At 36.3% G+C, this 16,701-nt stretch overlaps 2 protein-coding genes and 1 pseudogene across 3 annotated transcripts in view; all 3 read left to right on the forward strand.

The window, feature by feature from the left end:
• Positions 1-10,268, forward strand: part of BAZ1A (bromodomain adjacent to zinc finger domain 1A) — a 113,197-nt gene extending 102,929 nt beyond the window's left edge. For both annotated transcript variants that reach the window (XM_077126967.1, XM_077126966.1), the window contains 6 exons: positions 2,659-2,906; positions 2,992-3,218; positions 4,645-5,114; positions 6,448-6,590; positions 8,744-8,831; positions 9,268-10,268. In XM_077126967.1, the coding sequence (XP_076983082.1) occupies positions 2,659-2,906; positions 2,992-3,218; positions 4,645-5,114; positions 6,448-6,590; positions 8,744-8,831; positions 9,268-9,464 (1,373 nt within the window). In that variant the 3' untranslated portion in view covers positions 9,465-10,268. The remainder of the gene's footprint in view (positions 1-2,658; positions 2,907-2,991; positions 3,219-4,644; positions 5,115-6,447; positions 6,591-8,743; positions 8,832-9,267) is intronic.
• Positions 10,269-11,110: 842 nt separating this feature from the next.
• Positions 11,111-11,587, forward strand: LOC143655653 (ribonuclease P protein subunit p14 pseudogene; annotated as a pseudogene).
• On the forward strand, positions 11,535-12,653 carry LOC143655652 (hydroxyacyl-thioester dehydratase type 2, mitochondrial-like). The gene has a single exon (XM_077126968.1). It carries the CDS (start codon positions 11,635-11,637, stop codon positions 12,175-12,177), a length of 543 nt encoding a protein of 180 aa, XP_076983083.1. The 5' UTR covers positions 11,535-11,634; the 3' UTR covers positions 12,178-12,653.
• The last annotated feature ends 4,048 nt before the right edge of the window (positions 12,654-16,701 follow it).

Raw genomic sequence — 16,701 nt, forward strand, 5'->3', positions numbered from 1 at the left:
TTAGATTCTTGATTAAAAGAATATGACTGTCACTTATGCATTAAAAAAAAAAAAGCACATGCAACTTTGAAAACTACTGCTTTTTCACTTTGCTATATATATATATGTTATACAATAAAAAAAGTTAAAAAAAAAATAACAGGGTAGCATATGGGAAACCCGTATTTTATGCATGCTTGTAGAGAAACCCGCAACTTCTCTAATTAAAAAATAAACGGATGGAGCCCCCCAAAAAGTTAAAGACAGTTATACTGTATTAAAAATACAAAATGCAGATATATGCATTCCACAAAAGACACACCTAAAACAAAAGGTCATAGAAAAATAAAGAGCAAGATAAATACTGACTCCTGCATACATTCTAAGTAATATCTTTCATTTTATTTCCCACATCACAAAATTTCTCATCAACTTTGTCCAGAGGCATTTTAGCCATTCAATGAATTCTGTCTCATTGAGTTATTGATATCTTTCAGATGTTCTTTCTGAGTCTTTTTCAAATTGCTTTATTTACTCATATATTCAAACAATTATTTCTTGAAATATACTAAACATAGTTATTTTGTATTCTGTATTCTATTATCTGAAGTTTCCATAGTCTGATTCTGCTAGTTCTTGCTTATAGTGTTTTATTTCCACATTTGCCTTTGTGGGTTTTGACTATTGTCTCACATTTCTGAGAACTTAATCTGATCTGTGAAAATTTCTTCAGAGAGAATCTGCAAGGATTTGCACTCACTTTAGCCATTCACTTGTTCACAAGAAGATACTGCCAACCAGGATCACTTTAAAATCTTGGCCTGTATGTTTTTCAGGTTCTAAATTTATTTGAGGCCCTGCTTGTAGTTTCAAATTCTCAGGGTAGACTTCCCCCCCTTTTTACCCAGCACCAAAATCTCATACAACAAAGTCCAAGTGGGCAGATTTCCTTGGTACCTCCTCCTTTCTATATGGTACCCTTTTCCACTCTAATATTTGCAGGCACGGCCTTTTCATGTCTTAGCTTTTAGAGGGGGCTCACCATCTTGGGTGTGCCCTAGGTTTTATCTCCTGTCTCTCTCACCCTACCCAACATTGAAATAGGAGCCCATGGTATTTAACAGGTCTGTTGCTTTATGGGCTGAATTCATTGTATGTGCTCACTCTCCCAGCTGTATTATAAATTCCTTAAAGGCAAGTTCCACAGAATAGACTTATTTGATATCTTGTAAAGTGCTGTACATAGGGGAACAGTGTGGTGCAGGAATAGTGATAGCAAGAACACCATTTAGTATATGTTACATATTTTATGTACCTTATGTATTACCTCATTTACTTTTCCCAATATCCTTCACAAGTAGATACTATCCACATTTTACTATTGAGGAATCTGAGCCACAGGAAAGTTAGTTCCTATGTCTAAACTCAGGGAGCAAATACTTCAAGGCAGGCTGACTCCAGAGCCCACACTCTCTTAAACATTATGCTACTGCTAAGAAGTTTTGTATGAGCATAATAGTAGGAAAATAAGGCATGGCAGACTATATATGGAGTCTGTAATACCACACAGAATTTTGATATGATGTGGTAAACACTTCATATATAAACATAATATTTTAGTATCATTAAGGTGGTAGGAATATTAAAGATTAATTGAAGATGAAAATCATGGGCCAGTATAAAATGATGAAATAAATTGATGGCATCTATTCTAAATGACTTAATAAATTTTTAAACCAATGATGTTAAATGTTTCATGTAAATATCAGTGCTGAAAATTTGGAAGTTTATTAACATTGTTTTATTCACCTCAATTTTAAAATAATCTTAGAGATAGAAGACGTACAGACATTTATAAGTACTGGTATTTTTAATGTTTTAGTGAAATGTAATTCACATAACAAAATTCACCCTTTTAAAATGTACAATTCATTGGTTTTTAGTATATTTGCAGTTATGTAACCATCACTACTCTCTACTTTGAGAAAGTTTTTTTTTTTTTTTTTTTTTTTTTTTTAAAGAGAGAGGGAGGAAAGGAAGGAAAGACAGAGAAGGAAGGAAGGGAGGAAGAAAGGGAAACATTTTTAAACATTTTCTTGTTTTATTATATTTTGTTTGTTTGTTTGTTTTTTACATGGGCTGGGGCCGGGAATCGAACCGGGGTCCTCCGGCACGGCAGGCAAGCACTCTTGCCCGCTGAGCCACCGCGGCCCGCCCTACTTTGAGAAAGTTTTCATCACCTCCAAAAGAAACCTCATATGTGATTAATATTAAGTTAGAAAGCTGTCCATCTTTTATCTGAAGTAACATTTTTTATTCAAATGATTAGTACTTAGTTGTAATCATATTTAGCCAGCTTTCTAAATAAGATCAAGACTTGATACAGAGACTAGATTGAAAACACAGTGCCTAAGTTATTTTTCTCTATTTCCTCTATTGAAATCCCCAAACATTTGATTTACAGGTTTAAGAAATTCCTTAATTTCTTAAACAAGATGTGGCTCAGCAAGTATTTTGTTTGGCATGAGTTTTTTGTTTTGAATATCAGCACAATCTGTTTATTGTGTATTAGGAGAGAAGAACTATAAAATCTAAACTGTTTTAACTGCCCAGAAAATAGTTATGGCAGATGTCTAGGGTTTGCTTAGAAACTTTAATCACTTTTCATTTTCATTTAAGATGCCAGTGACAGTGGACGTTCTTATAAAACAGTCCTGGACCGCTGGAGGGAGTCTCTTCTTTCTTCTGCTAGTCTATCCCAAGTCTTTCTTCACCTCTCCACCTTGGATCGTAGTGTAATATGGTCTAAGTCTATACTGAATGCTCGTTGCAAGATATGCCGAAAGAAGGGTGATGCTGAAAGCATGGTACTTTGTGATGGCTGTGATCGGGGTCATCATACCTATTGTGTTCGACCAAAGCTAAAGGTATTTTTTCTTCTTCTGCCAATACTCAGAATTGAAACATTGAGATTTTGACAGATGATTAATGATTACTTACATGATTTATCAGACTGTTCCTGAAGGAGATTGGTTTTGTCCAGAATGTCGGCCAAAGCAACGTTCTAGACGACTCTCCTCTAGACAGAGACCATCCTTGGAAAGTGATGAAGAAATAGAAGACAATATGGAAGGTGAGGATGATGAAGTTGATGATGATGATGAAGAGTACCAAAGTGAGGAGGAAGAATATGAGTTAGAACAAGATGAAGATGACTCTCAAGAAGAAGATGAAGTCAGGTAAGTTTGAACGTGTAATAAAATGAAAGTCAGTAAGTCTTAACTAGACAATCTTTCAGCCAGTCAAATACAATAGTTTGGGTCATAGTTAGGAATAGTTGGGTCAATTATTTTTTAACTAGTTTGTAATATAGTGGCCTAGAGTTACCTTTACTTTATATATTAGAGACATTTGAAATTATTCCCAAAGGAGTACAGGACCTATGAGAACATGGCCATGTTACCAACTCAAGTATGAGTTCAGGTTTGGACAAGAATGCCTATTCAAGGTTGATACCTAAAGCTGCAATTAAGCAGTATAAAGGATATTTGTGAGGTAACAGTGAACTCATTAATGCCTCCCTTGCTTTCTCAAGGAGGTATAACCAAATATTGGTGATCTTGGCTACCCACAGAGAGAGAGGGAGATATACCAGGAAGCCCACTGTATATCTTCAAGGGATTTACTGTCATTAGATTTGCTAAATATTTGCTAAATAGTCAGTCATACCAGGGAAAACCATATTGTGCTCCTTGTTCTCACCATCTCCCTAAACTTTATTTAATATTTGAAACCCATTCACATGGAATCAGGTAAATGACTGTCAAGTAAGGGAAAACTAGAACTGACGACATAGAAAAAGCCACTGTCTGAGGAGAGTAAGTAAAGAGAAAGCCACCCCATCTGTTTTTGTTTTTTAATAGTACTAAATAAAAGGAGCCGTCTTCCTCTAGCTTGTGAGGGCAGTATTCTGTTGAGGATAAAGGTAAAGAATTTAGAAAATTCTTACAAATATTCTTGGTAAACTTTTAGAAGTCCAACGTATGTGCAAAGATAAGTAAAAGGAGGCTTAATGGGGTTGTTTCATCCCTGTCTACAAAAAAGGCAATTAAAAGATTGAATCTAGTTTTGTATTTTATAGTAAGAATTAGAACATAACAAAGAAGTTCTTGAGTTGGTATTCAAGAACCGTAGGTTCAGGGCCTACTTCATTGACCACCATTGCCAAAAGTGTAAGTTACTTCATTGTCAATGGTAATGAAAAACGACAGTCTCCTTTAGCAGAAGGAGACAAAAGAATTTCATTTTAAGATTAGTTCATCACTCTTAGGTTTCTCAGCATAATTAACTAGGTTCATTTAGTGATTCACAAGTGGATTTTATTATAGCTTATAATTTAGTTCTTGGTTTTCATGATAATGTTCTGGAGTTATCAAGAAAATATTAAATATTATCTTTGCAATTAAAAGGAAATATATGGAAGCAAATTTTAGATTTCCATGAAAAACTGTTGACTCTAAATCTAAAGAACTGTGTATAATTCCAAATCAATGATTTGGAAAAGAATATATATAAAACATATTGGCTTAGTAATAGAGCGGAGGACTAGAAGTAATATGTTCAGCATTGCTCTGTACAATAACTGTGTTCTAATCATACTTATAGCCCACCAAAACGAGGAAGACCACAAGTTAGGTTACCAATTAAAACAAGAGGAGGAAGACTTAGTTCTTCTTTCTCAAGTCGTGGCCATCGACAAGATCCTGGAAGATACACTTCGAGGAGTCAACAGAATACACCCAAAACAACTATTTCTTCTAAATCTGGTAGAAGCCTAAGAAAGATAAAATCTGCTCCTTCTACAGAAAGTAAATCTTTAAGAATTGCCAGTCGTTCTACTCGCCAGAGTCATGGCCCACTGCAAGCAGATGTATTTGTGGAACTACTTAGTCCTCGTAGAAGACGCAGAGGCAGGAGAAGTGCTAATAATACACCAGAAAATAGTCCCAACTTCCCTAACTTTAGAGTCATTGCCACAAAATCAAGTGAGCGGTCAAGATCTTTGAATATTGTTCCAAACCTTTCTCCCCAAGACAGTGAATCTAGGAGAAGAGGCAGGAAAAGACAATGTACAGGTATGAGCAAATGTATAATTTTAACTATTCCTTAGCAAGAAACTTGAATAATTTAGAAAGACTAAGTGTTGATATACTTTGGATCATTTTTAAAGGCTGTCACTAAGATACACTGATTTATTAGGGAACAACCTGAACTAAAGTGTAATATTCATTAAAGGGGCAGCTATTTGAGGAATGACGATAAACTGTTACTCATTTTTCTACTAATGTAGCCACAATAGTCTAAAAAATGCAAACCATGTTCTGCTTTTAAAGGAGGTATGTGGCCCCTATTTGAGCATTCTCAGTGTAACACAATTTTTTTTAATTCCACCTTTGTCTCACTTAAAACAGTCATCTAGACAAGCTAACATTAACTTACTTGGTAAGGTGCCTACTGAATTTTGAGGAGTAAGGAGGGTAGAGAGAGGCAGTAATACATTAGGGAATGATCAGCTATCTTTTCAGTTCTGATCAGTCTTGTTTTTAGTAATCTTACCTCTTTACCTGTTTAATCCTGTCCTTTAAATTCAGTAGTAATAAAACTTTGATGTTTTGAAAAATGAAGTTAAACTTAACATAAAAAATATCACTGCTCTTTGAAGAGCTGTAGATAGGTTATATTGCGTTATTCAAACACATGGCAGAATAAAAAATTCATTGGTGAAAGAGTGTCACGTAATTAGTCTGTTTATAAAGTCACTGTGTTGTCAAGTTTTGTAGGAAGAGTGTAATATCTGAAACATTTTTATTCAAAAAAATCTGAAGATTGATTGTTTTGTTAGTGATTTGTGAAATTACCGAGCTTAAGTTCTAAGGACAAATACAGGGGATAATGTATGAACTTACAGTGTCTAAGTGGAGAATTTAAACAGCTAAATTCATCTATGGACCATACTACCCTTTTCTACTAATACAACACCTTACTTACATCTATGAAAAAGCATTTTGCTTTAAGGAATTTTCCATACTATAAGAGAAATTTTCATGTACAATGCAAGATAATATATTAAGAGAGGCCTAGTTTCTAGATCTGAAGATAATACTTTGCTAAGGACATGCTTCAGGAAATATTAGAGAATTGCTTAGTTTCATTTTATTGTAGTTGGAAAACTATTTTCAATAAAGTGAATCAAAATAATCCACAAACCTCATATTCTAGATTTTTCTTTTGTATTGCACTCTTTTCTTTTTGCATGGACAGGTACCGGGAAACGAACCTGGGTCTCGTTCAAAAGCAATGTATAGTGTCTATTTTCTGTTTGAATTTGATCTGTATTTATAAGCCCAGATTAGTTTGTGGTGATATTTTGCTTTATTATCACCTAAAATGTTTTCATTATTTACTCAGAGTCATCTCCTATGGCATTGAATCGAAGGAGTTCAGGCCGACAGGGAGGAGTTCATGAATTGTCTGCTTTTGAACAACTTGTTGTAGAATTGGTACGGCATGATGACAGTTGGCCCTTTTTGAAACTGGTTTCTAAAATTCAGGTAATAATACTATTAGACTTTATAATATGCATTCATGTATATTACCTTACTTAGTTCGCATGGCAACTTTGAGGTAATCAAAACAACTGTAATATTTGCTGTTAGTTTTTTTATATATATTTTTTAACATTTGGAAGGTTGGTTTCTATAGTTACTATAGATTCTTAGTAATAATGAGTATTGACCTAATCTCAATGGTGTTATGCTATGACATGAATTTGAATAGTCAGTTTAACCAAGTACCATTAATTGTATTTCTATTATGTAAAACAGTGCTTCTCAAACTTCAGCATGTATTTGAATCCCCTGAAAGGCTTATTAAAACACAGATTCCTGGGCCATCAGAAACTCTGATTTACTGGGTCTGGAATATGCCTGTCTTTTGCATTTCTGACAAGTCCTCAGATGATACTGATGGTCCGAGACCACACTTTGAGAAATGAAAATATAAAAGATAAGTATTCTTAGATAACAGTGATGGCCTAACCTAACAAAGGGCTATGAGATGGTACTTTAGTAATAAAAATATGGTGTGCTACAACAGAGCTAGAACAGTATTATGGTACTATAATTGAATTTATTGTGGTGTTAACAAAAGTAGAGAAGAGATAGAGTTAAGCATTTCAGAGGAAGTAAACAGCCAAAATTGCAAAGTTTTTAAGTGGAAGAACTATTGGGACTGGTCATTGAAGAAGGACAGAATTTCAGCAGTGAGAAATGGAATAAGGGCATTTCAGAAAAAAAGGAATTATAAAAGACCCTGAAAAGACTCATGGAAAATGGTGGATAGTTTGACTAGAGCAGCAATAACTGTGTTAAATCCTCAAACTCAAATGGATTATAAAGTGTCTCACTTGTCTCTCTGTGGGTGAAGGTTTTTGAATGAAAAAGTAACATCATCAGAATTCGGCTTTGAGATTTCTGGAGCAAAAATGTGGAGAATTAATTAGCTTTTAATAATAAAAATAAATGTATTTGGGGTGCAAGGATAGTTCAGTGGTAGAATTCTCGCCTGCCAATTGACCTGGGTTCAATTCCGGGTCTATTCACTTCCCCAAAAATAAAACAAACAAAAGCAAAAAAAAAATTCAACAAATGGTGCTGCAATAATAGGATACCCACATGGAAAAATAATGAAATGTGACCCCACCATATAGCATACAAAAATAAATAAATAAATAAATGTATTTGAAAGCCTAGCAATAGCTATTAAGAGTTCTGAGATTTCAGAACAAGTGGTTAATACATTGAGAAAACTGGGGGGGGGGGGAAAAAAAGAATAACAGTTTGGTTTCATCCTCCTACTACTTGTTACTTGTTATAATCCAATTAAGTGATCACATATACATTATAGTTCCAAATCATACTAGGGAAATGATGGAAATATGCTTTCTGTAAATTTCAAATTGTAATTGAAATTTCTTGATTTATATAAACTTGTTTCCTTCACTGACGCTAATGAATCATTTGTTCAGATTGCTTTAAAATTATATGGACTTGATTTGTTGTCTATTTCAGGAAGAACAAAAGATTTCAGAGTCTCCAGAAAAACATGTGTATATATATATATACACACATACACTAGTCAGTATACTAGCGTCGTATTTTGTTACAGAAAGTATTACAACAAACAATAAATTTCCCTGTTATTGCCACAGCTAATACAATGGCATTAACTATCTTATTTCCTAGAATTATTTGTATCTGTAAGTCCTGGAAAGTGAACAAAGCTGTTAACTTTTTCAAAATAAATGTACATTCCTGTAAGTTTGAAAATTTTTCATAATAAAAAGCTTATTTTAAAAATATGCAAATGTCAGTTTCTAAATTGACACATCTTTGACTCATTTTTCCTGAGTAGGTTTTGTGTTGAATGAAACTTTTTTACATACGTTTTATTCCTTACTATAAAAGCAATAATGCTTATTTTAAAAATTAGAAGAAAAACCATCATTTCTTTCTTTTCATAATAAGTCAACATTTTTTATGAAATCAAATAGGCTTCTACAACATTATAGTGGCTTGATTTATATGGGATAATAGTATTCAAAGTTTTAATATTGATTTGATTTTCAAGTGCAAAGCCTTCATGTGCTTGACCACTGACCTATGATACATTTTTTGTATGGAAAGATATCTGAATTATTTTGCAGGTCCCAGACTATTACGACATCATCAAAAAGCCCATCGCCTTAAATATAATTCGTGAAAAAGTGAACAAATGTGAATATAAATTAGCATGTAAGTAGTTTATGCTTTTCTTTGAAGTTTATTTTTGTTTAAGGAGGTGTAAGCTGTTTTCCTTTTATTTGAATGACATATATTGTAGCTATGTAGATGGTATCCCAAAAGGTCACTAAAATGCTTATTGGATGGCAGTAAAAGAGAATGAGGATTGAATGATTGGCTTAAAGATATTTTATGGAATTGATATTAGTGAATGAGATCTTTTGTAACTACATAATGGATGTAATTATATAAAAACATGGTTTCAATTCAGTAGTTATAAAATATAAACAAATTTAAGCCTCAGTTATGCTACCTTGTTTTAGTCTTCAATTTTAAAGAAAAAAGTGGACTTCAGTTTTCTTAATGAAACTTCCAGATATAGTACAAACATTATGTTCATAATTTAAATACTTTTATTCTAATCTTATTTTGTTTTCTTTCTTTCTAGCTGAGTTTATTGATGATATTGAGTTAATGTTTTCAAACTGCTTTGAGTACAACCCTCGTAACACAAGTGAAGCTAAAGCTGGAACTAGGCTTCAAGCATTTTTTCACATTCAGGCTCAAAAGCTTGGACTCCATGTCACGCCTATAAATGTGGACCAAGTTAGCACACCACCTGCCACAAAAAAGTCACGAATCTAATTTTGTCCTTCTAAAGGATATATCTGAGAAAAAACAAGTTGTTCATGAAAAAGGAACATTAAATCATGCTCTAAAGCAGACATATATGTATAAAGCAATAACAACTGATTGACCACATTGAAGTGTGGCCTGCACTATATTCTCAATTTTTAATATTAAGCACTCAGGAGAATGTAGGAAAGATTTCCTTTGCTACATACAGTTTTGTTCAGTATCTAATAAGTTTATTAGAGGTATTGAATACAGTACTGGTTTACAGAGGTTTTTGTACATTTTTGAGATCATTCATGTGTCCAAATATCTGGGAAAGTGTTTTTTCACCTATGAGTTGTCTGTCATTGATGATTTTTTTTTCTTTTTTAGAAATTGTGATATTGAGGGAGATTTATCTATACGGATGAATCTTCTGCTATAACACAATTTAGAAAAAATGTGTATATGCCTAAGAATTGTTTCATGAGCACATTCTTTCAACACTACACATGAATGAATCAAATTTTATATCCTTGAAGTGCTGTACCAGTGCTGGCTGGAGGTATAAAGGCTGAGTTTATTAACTAGATATTTATTTAGCATTCAAAGTAATTTGTGAATTTGTTTTGTATTTATAAGATTTGTACCTGGAAAATGTTCTTTAATTTTTAAACATTTTACTGTGTTTTATTTCTCTAACTTCCTTAATGATCAATCAAAAAAAGGTAAAACCCTCCCTTTTCCCTTTACAGTTTTCAGTTTTTCAGAACGGTATCATAAGTTTCTATGTACAACTTTTTAAGTGTACAAATAAAGTGATAATTTTTTTTTCAAAGCGTTTGCAATTTTTGGGACTTTTACAAATCAGAATTATACTCTGGCATGTGATACATACAGATCATAGGAACCCACATAAGGAGAAGACACCTTACCCAACTTGTTTAAATTGTTTTTATTCAAGGCCTTACAAAAATAAATATAAATATTGCCATTAAAAAAAAAAGAAGGGTGGGCCCCAGCTGGGGACGCCAAGGAGAGGCGACTGCGGACCAAGGGCAGGTCCTGCCCAGGAACCTCCCCGATCCTCAGTGCAATGCGGTTTATGGGTTTGGTCAGGGACGGTCCTCAGTGCAATGCGGTTTATGGGCTTGGTCAGGGACGGTGGCTGCGGGGAGCGAGCGGGACCTCAAGTGCAAAGCACGCTGCACGCACCTGGCACGGGGTGGTCGCTAAATAAATGTCGGCCATTAGCCAAGAAGGGTTGGAAACAACCCAAGTGCCCATCAGTAGGGGATTGAGCTTTTAAGAAGCATTGATTTCTTCCAGAAACTGTATGTTGAGTGCCTCTTATGCGTGACGCACTGTTTTAGGTCCTTGGAAAATAGTAGTGAAAAAGACAGATCCCTGTCTCTCGTAGAGTTTGTTGTCTATGGGACAGTGAGGGGGAGTACAAATAAAGAATAAGTGAATTACATAATTGTGTTAGAAGGTGGTAAATGCTATGAGAGAAAAGTAGAACAGGGCCAGGTATCTGGGGAGTTTGCAATAAGTGTTAGAGTGGCCGCTGGGCTAAATAGAGGAATGAGATTTAAGCAGTCATGACGGAGCAAGGGAGTGTGAAGTGGCTACCTAGAGGAAGAGTATTCCTAGCATGGAGAAAAGCTAGGAGTTCGAGGCTTTAGGACCAAGACTGATCAGTGATGGAAAAGTTGCCAACCTCAGCTACCACATATGAAAGAATAGTTTACAAAAATTTCTCTGAACATCATATGAAAGTCTGCCTAGAATTCCAAGAGCATGGGGTTGGACTGAATGTTGCACAGTTCAAACAGCTGCTTATTTCAGCCCTGAAGAATCTGTTTGGGGAGGTTGATGGGGCGTTGTCCTTGGACATCCCAAAATATGAAGAGAAGACCTTGTCAACCATCTTGAGAATATGCAGCAGTGGTCTGGTCAACTTGTGGAGCTTTGACCCTGTTAAAATCCTATAAAGACAAAAAGTGTGCTTTCAGAGTGATTCAGGTTTCTCCATTTCTTCTTGCATTATCTGGTAATAGTAGGGAACTAGTACTGGACTGAATAAATCTTCAGTTTTAGAAATATTCCTCCATTCTCAAAAGTACTTTTGGTGCCAGCGTAATGTTTGAAGACTGAAGCAGGCTAAAAGCCCTTATTGATTAAAAGTGAGGTGTTGAAGATGTTCCTAGGAATTTCCAGCCATGGCATTTGGTGGGGTGGACTTCAGAGGAGAATCTGTCTGAACCAACTGAAAAGGCAGCACCTTCAGCATATGCACATCAGAGTTGGAGATCAAGCTGAACTCAGCAGGGCTTTCACACAGAGGGATGTGGCTACCTTCTCAGAATTGACAGGGGATGTCAATCCTTTGCATTTAAATGAAGATTTTGCAAAACAAACCAAGTTTGGAAAAACAATTGTCTCTGGAGTGTTGATCAATGGACTCATTTCAGCTTTCCTGGGTACTAAAATGCCAGGACCAGGCTGTGTATTTCTTTCCCAGGAAATTAACTTCCCAGCCCCTTTATATGTTGGAGAAGTTGTTATAGCTTCTGCAGAATTGAAAAAGCTCAAGTGGTTCATTGCTTTTATTGCAGTGTCATGGTCTGTGATAGAAAGTAAAAAGACTGTTAGGGAAGGCTTGGATCCCTGGAGCAAATGGTTAGCCCCTTCAGATCAGTGGGGTGATGTCCAGGCTCTCTTTAATCCCCAGGAAATGTGATCCACCCTCTCTGAGGCCTGAGGCAGCAACACCTGCCCTCTGCCTCTGGAACAAACTCACCTTCTCCACATCCATGGGTGGGTTCACTCTCCTGGCTTGAGATTTCCTGCCTCCAGACCTTAGCTTCCATGGGTCTACTTTGAAGTCATTTTTCCTTCAAGTGATCCCTTTTCTGTCCCTTTTATTTCAGCCTGGCAGTGGTTTCAATCATACAGATCCTGCAACACTCTTGTCAGTTTTCCTCTGTATTTCATACAGTATACAGAGGTCTCACAATCAGACAATAGGATTTTCCACAAATCCTTTCTGGATAACTGCATTTCCAATCCTGGCTTGTGTTGAAATGACTGGCTGGTTCCCTATTTGGTTAAATCCTCACAAGGGATATTCTCTGTGGTCTCACTTTTTGGAAGCCCAGAATTTTCCAGACATCAATTTCTGGTTTCTTTGTGCCCAAGAGTTCAGCTCTCAGCTTATCTCTTTCCTCTTGAATTTTACAGTAAGCTGTAAGGAGAAGCCTGGCTGCATTTTCTACATTTAGTTTGGAAATTTCCTCAGCTAGATTGTCTGAACTCTTCACTTTCAAATTCTCCCTTCCATCCAACACCAGTACACAATTTTGCCAAATTCTCTGCCACTTTAAAACACAGATTACCTTTCCTCCAGTTTGCAATAACATATTCATCATTGCTCTATAAGTACTCGTTGGAAGTTTAGAGTCCTTATTTCTACCAAATTCTCTTCAAAACAATCTAGGTGTTCTCTATCAAGCACTGCACAGTTTTTCCAGAATCTTCCTTATCCATTTACAAAGTTGTTATAGCATTTTTGGTATTTCAAATCACAGCATCCCACTTCTCTGGTACCAAAATCTGTTTCAGTTTACTAAAGCTTCCAGAATGCAATATATCAGAAATGGATTTACTTTTAAAAAGATTTATTAAGTTGCAATTCTAAGGCATGAAAATGTCTAAATTAAGGCACCAAGAGGATCCTTTTCTGAGGAAAGGTAGCTGGCCCCATGTTCCTCTGTCACATGGGAAGGAACTTGGTGATGTCTGCTGTCCTTCTTTTCTGGCTTCTGGTTTCAAATGGCTTTCTCAGCTTCTGGCATCTCCTGGGGTATTTTCCCAGAGCTCAGTTAGCTATACTAATATTGTTAGTTTTAATATGTTGTGTTCTCATTTTCATCCATTGCAAGATATTAGCTGATGTCTCTTGCAGTTTCTTCTTAGTCCCATTGATTGTTTAAAATCATGTTCTTTAACCTCCATATGTTGTCAGTTTTCCAGCTCTGCACCTGTTATTGATTTCTGGCTTCATTCCCTTATGATCAGCAAAAGTGCTTTTTATAATTTATTGAGACCTGTTTTGTGACCCACCATGGATCTATCCTTGAGAGTGATCTATTAGCACTTGAGAAAAAATGGATATTTGCTGTTTGGGGGAGCATTTCTAGTTCATTTATCATATTCAGGTTTCTTTACTAATCCTCTGTCTAAGATGTTCTGTCTACTGATACAGCAAATGGTGTCTTGATGTCTCCAACTATTATTGTAGAGACATCTGTTACTCCCTTCAGTTTTGCCAGTGTTTTGCCTCATGTATTTTTGGGCACCCTAGTCGGGTGCATAATTATTTATGCCTGTTATTTCTTCTCAGTGGCTTGCACATTTAATAAGATTCTATGTCCTTATTTGTCTCTTAACATTTTTGCATTTAAACTCAAATTTGTCCAGTGTTAGTATAGCTACCTCAGCTCTTTTTTGGTTAGTGTTTGTGTGGAATATCTTTTTTCAGCCTTTCACTTTCAACTTATTTGTGTCCTTGGGTCATAGATGAGTCTTTTGTAGACAGTATATAAATGGATCATATTTTTTTATCCAGTCCGCCAATCTGCATCTTTTGATTGGGGGGTGTAACTCATTAACATTCACAGTTATTACTGTAAAGGCAACTATTAGATCACCATTTTATCCTTTGGCTTGTATATGTCATATCTTGTCTTTAGTTCTTTACCCTTTTAGTTATCCATACGGATAATCTTCATTTCTTTCTACACTGTCCTCCAAACCTCTCTCTCTCTCTCTCTCTCTCTCTCTCTCTCTCTCTCTCTCTCCCTCTCTCCCTCTCTCCCTCTCTCCCTCTCTCCCTCTCTCCCTCTCTCCCTCTCTCCCTCTCTCCCTCTCTCCCTCTCTCCCTCTCTCCCTCTCTCCCTCTCTCCCTCTCTCCCTCTCTCCCTCTCTCCCTCTCTCCCTCTCTCCCTCTCTCCCTCTCTCCCTCTCTCCCTCTCTCCCTCTCGTCTTTTTAGCCTACAGAACACCCTTTAGTATTTCTTGTAAGGCAGGTCTCTTGTTAACAAAGTCTTTTAGCTTCTGTTATCTGAATATTTTAAACTCTTCCTTATTTTTGAAGAACAATTTTGGTGATCAAAAATTCTTGGCTGGCGGTTTTTCTCTTTCAGTACCTTAAATAATCATATCACTGTCATCTTGCTTGACTCCATTGTTTCAGATGAAAAACTAGGGGCTTAGTCTTATTGAGCATCCTTTATATATGATGGATCATTTTAGTCTTGCTGTTTTCAGAATTCTCTAATTTTGGCAATTGATAGTCTGATTAGTATATTTCTTGGAAGAGGTCTATTCAGATTTATTCTGTTTGGAATTTATTGTACCTCCTGGATTTATGATATATCAAATCATAGTTTATAAACTATGATATCGGGGCATAATGGCCCAAAACTTTCAAACTTTTATGAAAGACATAAATGTATTTTCGGAAAGTTTTGGACTATTATGTCCACAGATATTGTTTCTGCCCCTTTTCCCTTCTCTTCGACTTCAGGGACACCCATGGCATGTGGTTTGTGCACTTCATGTTTTCATTCAACTCCCCAAGACCTGCTCAATTTTTTCCCATTCTTTTCTCTATCTGTTCTTTTGTCTGTTCAATTTCAAATGTCTTGTCTTCTAGGTCACTGATCCTATTTTCTGTCTTTCAAATCTGCTATTGCATATGTCTAGCATATTTTTAATCTCATCTGTTATACCTTTCATTCCCATAAGTTCTGTTAGTTTTCACTGCATGTTTTCAAATCCTTTATGCTTACCCAGAGTCTCCTTATTGTCCTTTATCTCTTTAGCCATATTTTCCTTCATGTTCTTTAATTGATTTAGGAAATTTATTTGAACTTCCTTGATTTGTTATTCCAAATTCTGTTCTTTTGAACGGGTTATATCTTCCTGTTTCTTAGTATGGCTTGTAATTTTTGCTGACGTCTGATTATCTTGATGAGATTGTTCTGAGATTTGATTTCTTTCTGTTGTCTAGGATTTTGTTGTTGATTGGGTTTGTGTTGAGGCTCTTCTTTGACACTTAGTTCATTAGTATTTTCTAGCCAGAACAACACCAGGGACACACACTGGGAGCACAGATCATTTTCAACAGGCCCTGGAAAGGGGGTCAGGAAATATGCCAAAAAGAAGCCTGTGCTTTCCTGACCTACCCAGCAGATGGCACTCTTTGGCAACCTGTTCCACCATAGCCTTAAATAGGCAGGGTGTTTTTAGCCCTTTAACAGCTCTGCCTCTGATACTGGTCACAACAATGGCTGGATCAGAACTGGGCCATGTCCAACTCTGTACTTGTGGGGGAGGACTTCTGTGGCCCTCCCAGTCCATAGCAGTCCTCCAGGCAGGGACTGGGACAACTCAAAGCTGCTTGCCTCGAGGATGGGGAATGGGCATCAAGAGCCACAGTCAAACAAATTTCTCAGGTTTTCACCGGTTTCTCAGTCTCTTCATCCTGCTCTCATCTTTGGCTGGTCATACTCTTTATCTTTTTTGCTGTAATAAATCAGCAGGACTTGCAGTCTACTTGCAACATACAATCCTCCATTCCCTTGCAGAATCTTTGTGCAACTAGCAAAAACTAACACACACACACACACCCAAAAAGCGTTAAAACTGGATGAATATTAATTGAAGAAAAACTTTAAAACTGGTCAGAGAGTTTTCTGGCACGCTTGCTGGCTATTCCTTAGTTCAATGTGGAGCTAACCTCCCTCCCATTATGGGTTCCTGATCATGTTCCAGAGGGAGAAGAGTAACCCCTGTATGCCTACTGGGGTGTCTGTATGTCACTGCTAATATATCAAGTGGCAAAATGAAAGACTGAACCAAGAAATTCATCTCTGGTTCACCCTCCCAGAACTTGACCTGCAGGGAGAAGCTGCTTGCAAACAGCTAAAGCAGTATAAGAAATAAGTCAAAGCAGCCTATGACAAAAGATTATCAGCTTTAAGATGCACAGTAGAGCACCCTAGAGATGGGCAAAATCTATTTCACAGTGAGCAGGTGGAACATTCAGATGCCTGTAAGTGTGTCGATTACTAATGCTTTGAGCAAGCACAGCACAGAAAAGACTGAGAGGACCCTGCATTTCACTTGAGACTCATACCAATCTTGATAGGAGGGCTAAACACTGAAGAGAAGCACCAACCAACAGAGCCAATTTGCAAAG

This window comes from Tamandua tetradactyla, chromosome 14, assembly GCF_023851605.1.
Source record: "Tamandua tetradactyla isolate mTamTet1 chromosome 14, mTamTet1.pri, whole genome shotgun sequence".
Taxonomy (NCBI): Eukaryota; Metazoa; Chordata; class Mammalia; order Pilosa; family Myrmecophagidae; genus Tamandua; species Tamandua tetradactyla.